Here is a 14,965-nt window from a genome sequence, read left to right as displayed (position 1 = left end):
GAAAATATTTTATTTTAACTTGAAAATATGGCGAACACATATCACGCTAAAAAAATAGAGTGAAATTCCTGGTACAGAATTTTACAAGATTAGGGGTAAAATTGATCGTCACTACAGATAGAGTGTACGTTTTCAGGTCTTAATAAAAAGCTCCGCACTAAGGCTAGAAAATCAGAGGGCTTTTTTGCAGAGACTGCCAGTGACCGCAGCATCTAGATGCTGTATAACCAAAGAACCTACGTCTCTTGGATATCACGCCCCCGAATAGCTACTTTATAGCTCTAATCTTATATTAATCATAACTTATTTAAATACACTGATTTAAAATAATTTTAAGTTCCCCAAATGTCTTCACAACAACAACAAAATAAATCATAGAATGTAATATTTATGAATTAGTGAATGATATATCGCAATAAAGATTATTGTCGTTGGCAACAACAAAGATGGAAATGCAATTTTCATTTAGAAAATCCATAAAATACTTTTTCTGTAAAAAAATATTTTTAATTAACAAATGCTATAGTACTGTGTAATAAAAACTTAATTGATTGTTCTATAACTGTTTAATGAAACGTTATTATCGGTTAACGGACTATTGCTCACCTGGCAACTGGTTACAGGAAGATTGTATAATACATAGGACTGGAAAGGGTTAAGGTAATTAAAGGCAAAGGCAAGGGCATCGATGAAAGTCTCAATAATTTGTACGCAATGATCGTGTATTAAAATTAAATAACTTTCTTTAAAAAACTTACGTTTCCTTAAGATGCGTGTGAGCAATTATCGTATGAGCGATCGCCTTGTGAGCGAACGATTTGTGACGTTGTTTAATTATCAAGAACAAGTTGTAAGTATGACGGTTAAAGACAATAAAATTAGTTAAAGACCAAGAAGCGCACAGTCAGGATCAGCACAAACTATTTCGACCGCTTAATAAATCTTTCAACTTTTATTTTAATACCCTTAAAAATCAACCTGGTTAATATTACATAAATATGTAAAAAATATAAATATTTACGAAATAGTTTAATCAAAATATTATTTAATAAATAATGTAAATGTCCTTACTGTATTAATAGAGAAAATGGTATAATTTAACTTTATATTTAGTATTTTCAAACCGCAAGAAAGATTTTCAAACAAAATGAGTCAAAGGTCTCAAAATTTATAATATTTTTAAAGCAGGTAAAAACATATTTTTCATTATCATATTTCTGAGCTGATGGGAATTAAATGTTACTCATTATTGCTATCTATAATATATAGATATTTTTTGATTTGAAAATACTACGTATTTTCAAATCAGAACTTTAAAATCAGATTTTCAAATAGATATTGATTAATAATATTTAAAAATGCAGAAGTGCGGGAATGGTCGTTTACATGTTTCATTTTAAAAGCGCGTTAAACAAACCTTTATATTTTATTACTTTAATATTATATTATTGAAAAAATAAGCTATTTATAAAAATTACGTTAGGCTCTGATTTATAATGAACATTAAATATTGTTGCACTTTAATGTAATATAACCCTAATACCATCTTTATATAATAAAAAATGTTGCATGGAATAAATTTAGATTTATTATTTATTTATTACTCTTTATGTCAATTACTATTTTTTCTTTGTTACTCTTTATTAAGTCAATTGCTTCTTAATAACCTAAAGAATTTAACACATGTATCGATGTATGGTTCAGTGAATTTTAATTATAATATTAGCTGAACCAACATAATCGCTAAATAGCAATAAAATTATGAATTGTAGAAATACCATTTTATGTTTCAAATATATTGTTATATAAAAAATTATATATTAAAAATATTTTTGAAACAATAAAATTTAAAGTAAAAGAAGTTGCAGCTAAAAGGAATCCAGTACGCGAACGCATTTTAGCTGCGCTACCTCACGACAGTGAGAAACAGACGTTTAGTATTATTTTTACAACTAAAATGATAATTTATGATTGCAAAATTAAACAATAAAAATAAGCACTGGGGAAATACATAATATACTCATAAACTAAATGGTGTACCGCTACACAATATTTAATTTCAGCAATTAAATATTATACAACACATAGAGCGTACAGTATCCGTACGCTCTTTAGCTGTGGTATTCCACGGCAGTGAAGGACCGACTTAAAAAAATTGCGCTGAGTGGCCACAGCAAAGTGAGTAAAAACTCTCAAATTTTCACACTGCATTGAAAATTTTATCTCCACAAAAGGAATTTTATAGTAAAATACTAAAAAATTGCGCTACACGGCCTTGTATATATTACATTAATATGTCAAAGGCGTAATTATGAAAAACAAAATCGACCATATCATAAATAGAGATTTGTTTTAACGAGAAGACCCTTGGAAGTCAGCTGCGATTGAAGATTTACTATTTTTAAGCAGTTCTTAAATATATAGGATTAGAATAATACTTTTCAAATATAAAAATGTATTAGGTTAAATTAAAATTTTGTTTGACTTACACTGCTTTTATGTACGCTTAGTTGATTTTATTTTTAATTGATTATGGTTGCCTTCTTACGAGATAAAAAACGCGAATGTGTCATTGCTTCTGAACTGTAAGTTTCAAGCTATGTGCATTTCGATACATGTCTAGTTAATTTTCAATAGACGAATATCAAGCGTTATATGTTGGCCCCGGGCTAAGCCGGATGTCACAGGTATATTATATATACGTAGGTATGTTTGCGCGTTTGCTACAAAAGCTCTACACGGGGATTGTTTGTATGTTTTGCGTTTAATTAATTTGTCGACAACAATGGAAGCATTGTGCTAGGTGGCGGGGCAGACGAAAGCATTGTGTGTGTATGTAATTAGTACAATGTACACAATGGGCCGCACTAATGTAATTGTGGAAATTGGAAAACGACGGACTCATCTTCGGGAATCAATTACACGAAACGGCAACAATGCAAATAATGTCTATTAGCAAAAAAATATTCATTCAATTAATTCAATATTGAAGTAACATGACAAATAGATTGGAGATATAAGACTATAAAGAATTGTTTACCGAGAGTAAAAACTGAATTAATGATTGTAATTAATATTATAATTACTATTTATCATCTTAGTAAATTACTGTTTAATAGGGTTAATATATGAACTCAAAATATTTGTGTTGTGAAAAAGCTTATTTTTTAAATAAATATTTTATATAAATAAATGTATTTTTTTTCATTACACGGCCTAATACACTTCAGTTTAATACAAATTACATATTTAAATAAAATAATAAGCATGAAACAGTAATAAAAAATATGCCTAGAATGATCTAAAGAAATGGTATCCTCAAATGTACGCCTTTAAAGAAAGACGCACGTTGGAGTATCAGTCAAGTATTTTAACAATTAAATTGTATACCAAGGAACCAGTGCATAAATTAGGCATAATCTAGGAGAGCAAGTAAAAAATAATGGTTTTGTGTTAAAAATTATAAATTAACAAATATGTAGTTTTAAAAAGTACAATGGACTAATTCGGCAAAAGCGGACCAATAAAATGTTTTTGTTAAGTGTTGTCTATTGCTTGTGATTTCTGAACAGGTTTATATATTATTTTGCCGTCACATAAAAAAAAAAAATTATAGAGGTTAGACTTGAAGAGTATTAGTTTTTGGAAAAATGTCTTAATTTTTGAGCTACTTGAAAATTTTATAATTTCTTTTAATAAATACTAATTTAGCTTATTTATTTATTAATTTATCATATGTGTAATTTAATAATAAAGAAGTACAACCGTATGTCGGTACTTGGGTTATATATATATATATATATATATATATATATATATAGGAGAAATAGCAATAATTTTATGTTTTACAAAAATAAGCACATGTAATTTTAAAAAAACATGAATTTTCTCATTGTGTTGTATTAGGATAATGGGCCCCGGGAATTGTCCCCTCTCCCTACTCCCTCTCGGCAGGCCTGAGTGTAACTAAAATATCACCGTATCCTTCTTACTTACTAAATTTGACAAAATATTTATATGTTAACACTTGCACTTATACGTATATTTTAGATATTTTTAATAGATATTTTTACAACGGAAAATTAAAAAATAAATTCGTTGGAGCTGAACCAAAAAAATATGTCGGTTTATTTCGCAAAAAGTGCAAGCTGTGCAACATTTAAAAAATATTTGGAACATATAATATACCGATTTTTAAAGATATCAATTTCAATCACAAATGAGCAAGCATCATCATCTAGTAAAGGAATACATTAAATACAATAAATTATTATAGTGATACACGCTCCGCATAAGCAAACTGAGCATCTTTGACTTGATCTCACAACTTCAAATAGAGTGTACGTTGTAATTTATTCGCTAATTACCGTTAGTCTTTCAAAGTTTGAGATTCATATGGTTTTGTTATTAGTTATCTATGTTATGGATTTGTTGAAATTAAGGTTAATTTTAATTTCGCTCCCCTTCGAAATAAAAGTCAAACAAAAGCTACCCCCGAACGTTGCGTTAAATCGGAATTGATCGACCCTAACACGTAATGAAAGGTGATGTAACCATTTAACATTGTATCAAATTTTGATAATCTGCAAAGAGGCTAGTCATGCCCCAACCCTCGGAGAAGGGTTGCCTTTCAACAAGTAGACTTATATCCATAATCATTATTTGTGTTGGGATTACGCAATCAAATTAACAATTAAAGCGTTTAGGAAATAATATGTGATAATCGTTTTTCATCAGTTTGAATGTTAGTTATATAAAATTATTGTTTAGCCTCTAAAATAATATTATACAATTAACAAGTTTCAATAGATTTACTAATCACATATACCAAACAGTTTAACTATAGTTGTTCTAAAACAATAATAAATGATTAAAAATTATTCAAGTAAAAGATAGTAATAAATTTATATGGCATTTCATTGCAATTTATGAACTTAGCCTATGTATATATGTATTGAAAAGAATAATAATATTAAAAGGTAAAATCAAATATACTATGGATTACCACATAAGTCATTTTTTTATATATTAACCAAAATAAAAAATATTGGTTAAGCTTTCAATAATATGCATTAGATATCGGCAGAATACTGAGATTTGCACAATAGCCACACTGTCTTTCGAAACCCATTACTATCAATAGGCATAAATTAACATAAAAACTTTTTAAGCTCATTAAAGCTTCACAGCTCATCTAGAAAAAAACACTAATGGCCTCAAATTCATTAATATTATTTATACTATCCTTTGTTTTTATAGGATGGTCGCCCAACGTGAATTGGGTGGGCACATATAACAAGTCAATCACTAATTGAATCACTGGTGTCATTTATCAAGAATCAGCTTAAAATAAGTCAGATAATCTCTTGAATATATCATTATTATTATTTGTTTAATGTTAATTTCAAGTATTTTATTTTAGTAAAATTTCTAAAATACTATGACTTTTTATTTAATAAATGGAACAAGCGTTTTTTAGGCCAAATTTTAATATATGAAATAATTCAAAATTTACACATATTTTGGCAATATTCATAAGCACGATATAATATAAGTCGGTGACTATTATCCGAAAGATTATCTCGAATTCCATATGAATTCTATCGTGTCAAGGAGATCGGAATTAATAATAATTATAATTTCAATCAGTCATTACAGATTATGTTTTCCTAGATTTTCCTAATCTCACAGACGAATATCGTGATGATCTCTTTAGTCAATATTCATAGTAGTGATTGAAATAAATTTAATGAACAAAAACATTGTACAAAAGAGATAACTTTTATAATATATGTGATATATAACAAAGAATTATTTTAAGAAATATTTTTATTTTAATAAATAATTTGTTCCATGTTCCATGAAACGATTTGTGCATTTATTTATTTTAAATCTTAAGATTTTATCTACGGAAAAGAATTCGTTGCGGAGAGTTATTCATGGGATGTTCACTATTCTGACCAATGCTCGCTCGCGCCTAACCTGTCCCACAGTAATGCACAAACAATTTGTTTTATGGTACAATTATTTTTTATATTGCTCATTTAAATTGATATCTTATAATATGTGGAGCACTATTTCTTTCATCAATATTCATAAGTAAGAAACAGGGAATATTTAGGGTACAGCTACATAATAGCCTCTAAAGTCAAGACACGTATATACAATCGATATTATCGTCATGCTTTCGTTAAAAAATAGTGAAAGTTATCAGTTATAATAATCTATTTTTATGAAAAAGTATGCGTATAACGAAAATACTTTCTAAATTTATCATTGTGAAAGTATATAGATAATTAATAAATTTTATTTTTAGGTTAATACATTAAATGCAATAAATATAAACCACGTGATAAAAGCAGAACTATTTGCTATGGTAAAAAAATTATAACAACTATTATTCTCAAGTATGCACTTTTTAAGAACTTCATTTCACTAAATATTATTATAAGTTTTAAATAAGTAAAAAATTTTATACAGGCTAAATAATAATTTAAGCTTTTTTAAGAAACAGGAAACACCAATAAAAATACATTTGAAACAATACATTGATCAGGCAAATTCTCAAAAATTCATACTTCAGGTTTCCAGTTTTTAATTATTAATTATGAGTTATTGCCAGTTTTATACAATCTAAAATAAGAATTCAAGCTATTTTAAAAAACAGGACACAGTAATAAAATACATATGGAAACAATACGTTGATTGACAATAGATCGATGAAAAACATTAATATAATTCCTTATAAGTCCACATAATATTTCCGGTTTTAATGGGTCAAAAATCAATTGAGTGTGACAAATCATGTTCACTGCGTCTCTACAGCTTTTAAAGAGCAGATCAAAAATCCATTGATTAGTCAATACAATTGGTATTCTCAAATATGCACCTTTTTAGAATTTCATATCAATTCACATAATAACTGAATGATTCCAAAATTAATAGTCAGCTTTATATAAATTATAGTATGAGTGTGATAAATCATGTTTAATAATAAACAATCATGAAAAACTACATTGATCGGTCAAAAGAATTGGTATTCTCAAACATCCGCCTTTTTAGAAAAACACGTCCGTAAACTTGGTGAGTTCGGTAAAACGATGAAACGCTTTTGTTAAATGCTGCCTATTTTCTGTATAGATTATAGCATATTATTCCTTAATGTGGTTTATACGGTAAGTATGTGGAAGCGTTTTGCTTATTGCTCTAACGAAATAATATATAAATCGAAGATGAATCAGTTTTAACATATTATAAATGGATATCACATCGCATCTAAATTTACTGGTAAATACAAGTAAAAGGATTGCGTTATTATTTCGCAATTATTTTATTACAGCTACTTTAAATATTGTAAATTAAAAAATAGTAAAGCAAATATATTGCGATTGTTTCCATTTGATATTTATATGAGTAATTGAAAATTTCTTACATCTTCTAACTGAAATTTTAAATCTGTAGAAAGAATAATACAATATAAATTTATTCACAACAAACGTGCATCATATAAATTTACAAAATCGAGAATAAGAGGAAATTTATTTGTTAATTCATTAAAATAAATATGGTACTTAGAAAAATATATTTATGACTTTCGAATTTTAGATTGAGAGTTTAACAATCCCTGGCATAAGCTGAAGGACGATACAATAAAAAGTATGGACAGGAAAGAATGGATATAAATAGGCAAGAGCTGCAAATAATCCGAATCATATTTTCCCCTATGAATATTCAATCGCGAATGGAAAGTTCTTACTTTTATACATATTTTGTAAACCTTCAGAAACATGTTTTACTGTGTATTTATAAAAAAAAGTACGGTTATAGTGACGTGCACAATTTTTCAGGTAAACGCGAATGAAAAGTGTTTTTTCTCACCTGTGTACCGTTGGGGTGGTCGTGTCCGTTTGGCGCCGGTCGTCGGCGTCGTAGGGGCGTGGCTTGCACAATTGGGGCTGTGCCGACACACCCACCCCCTATAAGACACGCCCACAACCCCTACCATGATTTTCCTCGTATTGTTTCAGCCCTTTTCAAGCGAATCCTTCAGATTATGATCAAAGTATACATATCTGGAATAATCTCAAGGTAAAAGATTTATAATTATTTTTAAAGGTTTTAACTAATCTATTAAAGTATAATTGCTAAATATATAATATTAATATCTGGCAGGATTATTTTTATAATTTTATTTAAAAGGTCTACTAAAGATTTTACTAGCAAAAATATATAATAATTTAATTGATAGATGCGAATGAAATGTCTATGAAACTCAATTTTACAGTTGCGAAACGTCCATTTACTGGTAAAACCCAAACCTAACATAAACGAACTAACAAAAGATTATAGGTATAAGTAAAATGTTTTTAAAATGGTTTAAAAATCATTAAAAAAGTTAAAATAGATTATACTTATTCCAAAGAGAAAAATAATATTTCACGGTGTACCACAGGGGTCCAAATTAGGACCATTGTTGTTTATAGTATACTAACGGACCTCGCAATGCTTCGCTATTACTAAATTTAGGTATATATGTATGTATGTATATGAATTAAATACGTACAATTGAAGTTCGATATCAATTCATTTATTCAATTAAAATGAGATAGTGTTCTTTTTTCTTCTTCAATTTTATCGCCATCTGGATATTTTACGAAAACAATAAATGTACAATATTCATTTTATTTTAATTAAATATATTAAAATGAATTAATTATTTACCTTCAAGATCATTTCAATGCTCTGGGATAAAGGATGTTTTTGGTGATTCCATTTGGCGCATGTACAAACAAATTGCTTGGTTTTCCTGCACGGGAGCATGCAACGTTTAATTGACCATGAGAAAAACAGGGATTCTTCAGGGAGTCAAAATTGTTGGTGTGTGAGTGCAATGCAGCTAAATCGAGTGAATTCAAGATTTCCTCCAATGCAATTGTGCGTCGAGCAATATCTTGTAGTTTTGGTGGCATTGCTATGCAACAGCAACAACAACGACAAAATAGCATAAAATCAATGATTACAATTAATATTCAACAATTGAATATCAAAAAATGTATTATTTCATGAAATATATTTTCAAAATCATAGTTCAGCTTCGCCCGACTGGCTAAATAGGTATTTATAGATTTTTTACACTGGTTTGACCTACGTGACGTCTAAAGAAGGGCTCGGCAACATATGACCCGCGGGTCACCAAGTGACCCATTCCAGTTCTGCAAATATCATTTTTATAACGTGTTACGATGTCACGACTAGACCACATATATGGTTGTTAGGACCAAAAATATTCACTGACCCGAATAGTCTTTTTAATACTCACATTTTAATTATTTTGACCCGCAGCCAAAAAAGGTTGTCGAGACCTGGTCTAAAGCGTATTATTTCATTATACCAGGAATTTGAGATACATTTAAATAATAATTAGAACGGCAGCGAGATCTAAAACTTAATTTATGGGTCGTTTGTGACAAGATGCGAGTTTTTAATTTTGGGGTTAACAGGTGATATGTTGCCCTATAACTAGGCTTACCATATTTATTTATTTATATAAAAAAAGGAAATGTCATATCGGATTTTTTTTAAATTTTGGTGAGGACAGACACAAAGCACCTCAACATGTGAGCATTGTCGCATACGAACTGAACCAAATCCTCATATGTGCACGAGAAAATGTCAATATCTCAATGCTCATTATTGAGCAGACGGATGGCCTTTGCCAGAGATGAGTTGGCAAGTGCTCCAGTATTAGACTTCACAGGCAAGAGCAGTAGACGGGATATTAGGTTAATGACAGTGGATCGAGATTGTGTCTAATTGCCACCCGTCACCATATCCGTCCGATTTTGTTTCGTATACCACTCACCAGACATCTTCAATAATCAGCTGCTGAAACGATCAAAACGGTTCATATTATTTCTTAATATTTACCTCAAACCAGATGTGCATCGTTGATTTGTATGCCAAAGTCATCTGATTTTCTCAGTTCGTAAGCAATTGTATTACGGCTAGACATTTTTTCCATTTTCGCATACGAAACATCAGGGATGCTGAATCTGATCAGTGGAGATATCCGGCACGAACATTTCTATGTTTTTTGTAAGTAGATCCAACAGTTTTGATACAAGTGCTTCGGATCTACGTCCTCTCGGATACGCATAGTTGTTTGTTTGTTACGCCGACTAAGCTACGAGGAACACAAATAGTTTTATGGTCCTTTTACCAAGCCTAGCAAATTAATGTTGACGCAACATTTGCAGGGACGTCATTTAGGGGGGGGGGGGGGTCAGGTGTAAGCATTTACATATACTAGATATTTACGCCATAAAGCCAAGCGGTACATGGATCATGAGATTATTTTTCAATTTATTTTAGACATTCTTAGTTTACCCCGAGCGAAACTTAGTGTGTTTAATAATAATAGCGGGTTGCTTTTTTGTGTATACGTCTATCGGCGAGGGGTGAGATTCCCTTGGGAAGTTTTAGCTGTTTGTAGAAACGAAACCCCTTTAATACTTAATAACCTATGTAAATCCCGCTAACGATACGAACGGGCGAATAAGCGCATCTAAACTCTTTTTTAAAGCTTTAGATTATCAGCATTAATATTTTCTTATTTTTAACTACTACGTTTATATCGTTAGATAGCAAAAACGCTTGAATAAATTTGTCAAAATCAAGAAGATTTATTTACATTAAAATTAAAAACTATATTATCAAATAAAAATTTTAAGGGCTAGCTATAAGTATAAAAAATAATGCACTTAATTAAAATGGCATATGAAAATATATTATTATATATAAAACATAAATGCTTCTAATAATAAGTTTCTTAGGAAAGCTCTTTTAACGAAGCTTGTATTAAAAATATATGCCCGATGACTTACGACGACTCCGACACACAAGATAGGCAATCATTACTTTAAATATTAATAAAAATCCGTCCGGCAAAGACCACAAGAATTAAATACATTTCTGTATATAAAAGTGTGAAAAAAAGTTTTTTTATTTTAATATCTATTGTAGAACATTTTTGATTTTTTTCTAGTTTCGATTTTTAAAAAAATGGTTAATTTTAATTTTATTCAAATTTAGTGAAGTAACAATTTTTACATAGACGCCATTTTGAAACAATAAAGCGAATTAGGTTGTTTAACGAACTTAGCCGAAAAATTAGAAAATCAAGTTTTATGTCATGTAACTGCGATTTTCTCCTCTAATTATAAAACTTCAAAACACATTATGTGATTTATGCAATTATTTTGGTTCGTTCCTCGAAACAAATTTATTCACAAAATTATCGTTATTGCACATTTTTAAGCTTGTAATTTTAATTATAAAAATGTGATTATTTTTTTTTAATATAATCTGTTAAAACACGACGTATAAGCAGGGCTGGCGCGAGGCGTTCCAGGAGCCCAGCCCCACTTTTATAATGACAGCTTCTTAGGTCGCTCGACGTTTGAATGATTTGAAATGTAAAATAAAGGTTTCGTCATTACAGCTGGAAATTTCTACTACCTGCATTGCATTTGCGAACTTAGTACATTGCGCGATATCGACATTGTTGTAAGATAACATTTCTTTGAACATTTGCATATTTGTAACACTCGAATAATTAATAATTAACTAAATACTATTTAAAAGAATAGAGCGAAACATTCTTGGTGTTCTTTTTTTCAGGTAATGTGTACCCTAAATAAGTGATATATAAATAATAGGTAAGAAGCTTAATTGTTGCGATTGGACTACAAATGGTTGAAAAATAAAAATAATTAAGTATATAAATAATTTATTACATTTACCTAAGACATATAATACCAATTCAATGCTAGCATACATAAATAAATACATTTTTATATTTTATTTTCGTCTACGTTTGCAGCGGTATTATTTTTTGTAACTTTTTCTACAGCGACAGTTTCTTCAGCTTCTGTGACTTTCTTTACTTTATCTGCCTTTTTCTTCTTTTTTTCCTTTTTATCTTTCTTCTTATCCTTCTTGTGCTTTTTCACTTTCACCGCTTTATTTAAACCCTCTTCTGCGTTGTTGATCTTCAATAGCTTTTTATACATCTTCATGAGCTGCTTAGCGTCAGCTTTCATCGACTCTTCGTTCGATGCTTTTTCATCGGGCTCGTTGACAGGAGTCGTATATTTCGTGGAAGGCGGCAACGTTTGATAATGGCTCACGGATCCCTCGAAACTCTCTTCTTTACTAGGCTTTTTGGAAATCGTTTCAGGTTCGAGAGCGACAATATTTTCTGCGGCGACCGCTTCGACGGACTTATTCTCTAACTTCTTCTTGAGCTCTTTGTTTTTCTTCCGCAGAGCGTTACACAAGTTAGAAGTCGCCATGACTTTTTTAACCTTGCTGCTTTCCAACCACCGAGACTTCCAAGATACTTCTTCGACTTTCTTATCTTCGACCACGCCGCCTTTTATTTTCAAATCGATCGACAGATGATTTTCCAATATATTTAAACTGTCTCGATCTATTTCACTATCGATCTTTCTACTCAATTCTTCGATCTCTTCTCTAGTCGGCTCTTTGGAGAGAACGTTCGATGTTTCGTCGTCCGAATCGTCCGATATTTCGAATATGGAGTCTTCGGTGTCTTTAGATTGCGAAACGTCAGTGTCTACCATAAGATTGTCGATTTTTAATTCAATCTTTTCGTTAATTTCAGTTATCGCGTCGATTTGAATTATATCCGAAGATTTAGTACTGTTTTTATCAGATTCGCTATGCTTTCGTTTTCTAAATTGTCTTTGTGCAGGGTTATCGTTCATTATCGAACCGGTACTACATTCTCCGTCGGATATAACACAATCTTCTTTGGTATTTTGCATTTTTGGACTCGTTATTAACACAAGTTCGTAGTCTTCGTCGGATAGTATGTTTTTCTCAACTATTTTATCATCAGTCTCTCGTAGATCTTCTATCGTTAAAATATGTTCATCGTCAGTTTTGGGTTCGACACGGTTTATAATCGGTTTTATTACACGTTCTTCGGCAGGCTTGGGAGAATGCAAACTTTCCAATACGTCGAATTTCTCACTATCTGAAAGTTCGAGCATAATTTCGTCGTCACTCAACTGCTTATTGTGATCTGATGTATGTTTACTAGCATTCGATTCCGAACTCTTATTTTTAACGACCACGAGTTCTTTTACGACTGTCTTTGAAGTCGAAGAGGCACTTGTGATCATTTTAGAAGACTTTTTAACTGATTCGTTATCGGTCGTCTTTGAAGATGAAGAAGCGAGCTCCTCTGAATTACTCTTCGGAGGCGAATTTGTGATAGAAACCAATAAATTTGTTCGGTTTAGTTTAATTTTTCTCGGCAGATCTTTAGCGATGGAATTTTGTGTACTACTCACGTTATCGTTGCTAGTTTCTTCGTTCACATCTGAAACCAATTCAAAGTTTAAGTGGCAAAGTTTAAATGGCAAATAACTAGTAATATATACAATAGTAAGCATACCCGACTTTTTTTTTTCGTTAGTTTTACTATTTTCCCCGTCGTCGGAAGAGCTATGTATTTCTACAATATCCGGTGGCTCTTCTTTGATTACAACTTCGTCTGCGTCACTAACGGACGTCGTATGCGAACGATTGTTTTTATCTTCTTCTTCGTTTGAAGTATCTGAGAGAGGTAAACGTACATGTAACATTTTATTATCGCTTTGAAAGCGTTGATTTTTAAAAACCGAACCAACTTCTAATTTCAACAGCTGCTAATTGTGCACGAATGGCTCTAGCTCGAGCTTGTAGTTCCAGAAGTTCCAAAACCGTCATTCCGGAAGCGTTTTCTTCTTCTGGATTTTTTTTGTTGGCTTCTTTGGAGCCTGTTTTTTCTTTTCTATGTTTTTTGATCTTAGAATCGTCCTTATTATTACTGTTTTGTCCAACCTTGTTCTTCTTCTTTGAATCCTTATTAGACACTCTCTTTTTTAAATGCTATAAATAATAAAACATCAATAGTAAACATTTATGGATAACTTGTAACAAGATAAATTTGTATACCTTTTTCTTCGATTGTGGATCTTGTTGCGCTAATATATCGTCATCTGAAGATATACTATCCAATGAAATTGTTTCTAGTGGATTGTTAACCGATTCGTCCGAGCTCTCCGTATCCGACGGACACGGATATCCGTCCAGAATCGAATTCAATCTTTTAGAACTAATACCCAACACCTGCGATCGATTACAATTTTATGTTTATAATCAGGTTTGTTTAATTTCATTAATTTATTATTATCTTACCTCGTCGAGTAAGATCTCCTGTATTCCACCGATACCTAACTCGCGGATACAATCTGGAGCCATTGCGAGTAATTCTCTATCGCGCATAATAGAAAAAACCTGCCGCATCAGTTCCACTCGATCTTTAATATAAAAAGTCAGATCTTTCTCTTCCTCGGGCTCTCCCGACTGCGAAGGTTGTTCCTGTTTCTCATCTTTGACTTTCACCGTTTTGCGTTTAGATCTGACGTTAGAATTCATCGGAACTTGTTTTCGTTCCAAGTGTGATTAATATAAATACTTTTAATTTAATAAAATAACAAGACTGCCGGGACAAATGTCATTGACGTTTCTTTATTTTTATTTTATTCGCTCGGTCTTAACAACTTTATTTGCGGGTAATTTTTTTTTATATATATTTACCTAATATTGAGAAAGCTTATTTATACCTACCTATATTTTATTCATTATTTATATTTAAATAATATTATCTTATTTATTATTCTATAATTTTAATATCAGTGTAGATGGTCACTGTATATTAATAATATTGTTTGCCGACGGGTGTCAATTAGACACAGATTGAGCCACTGCAGTAATGTTTGTTGTGAAAATATAATTAAGACCCCATAATTCTAACATGTAATTAACATACCACCCCTCGTCGCCAAATCAAAATAATTATAATTTAAAAATATAATAATTATATATACATTAC

General features: G+C 30.7%; 2 protein-coding genes across 2 annotated transcripts in view; one reads left to right on the top strand and one right to left on the bottom strand.

Annotated features, from left to right (window-relative positions):
* The window catches only part of agt (O-6-alkylguanine-DNA alkyltransferase), a 595,014-nt gene that overhangs the window by 35,346 nt on the left and 544,703 nt on the right, over window positions 1-14,965 (top strand). The gene's annotated exons all lie outside the window — the stretch shown is intronic.
* LOC148238286 (uncharacterized) lies at window positions 11,775-14,618 on the bottom strand. Its single transcript, XM_088188529.1, has 5 exons — window positions 14,269-14,618; window positions 14,026-14,199; window positions 13,719-13,959; window positions 13,484-13,645; window positions 11,775-13,408 (listed from the first exon to the last, which is right to left on the bottom strand). Exons 1-5 carry the CDS (start codon window positions 14,506-14,508, stop codon window positions 11,853-11,855), a joined length of 2,373 nt encoding a protein of 790 aa, XP_088044655.1. The 5' UTR covers window positions 14,509-14,618; the 3' UTR covers window positions 11,775-11,852.

This window comes from Plectrocnemia conspersa, unplaced genomic scaffold, assembly GCF_051122295.1.
Source record: "Plectrocnemia conspersa isolate PC_06_02 unplaced genomic scaffold, ASM5112229v1 ptg000001l, whole genome shotgun sequence".
NCBI classification, from domain to species: Eukaryota; Metazoa; Arthropoda; class Insecta; order Trichoptera; family Polycentropodidae; genus Plectrocnemia; species Plectrocnemia conspersa.
This window is presented reverse-complemented; position numbering and strand designations above follow the sequence as displayed.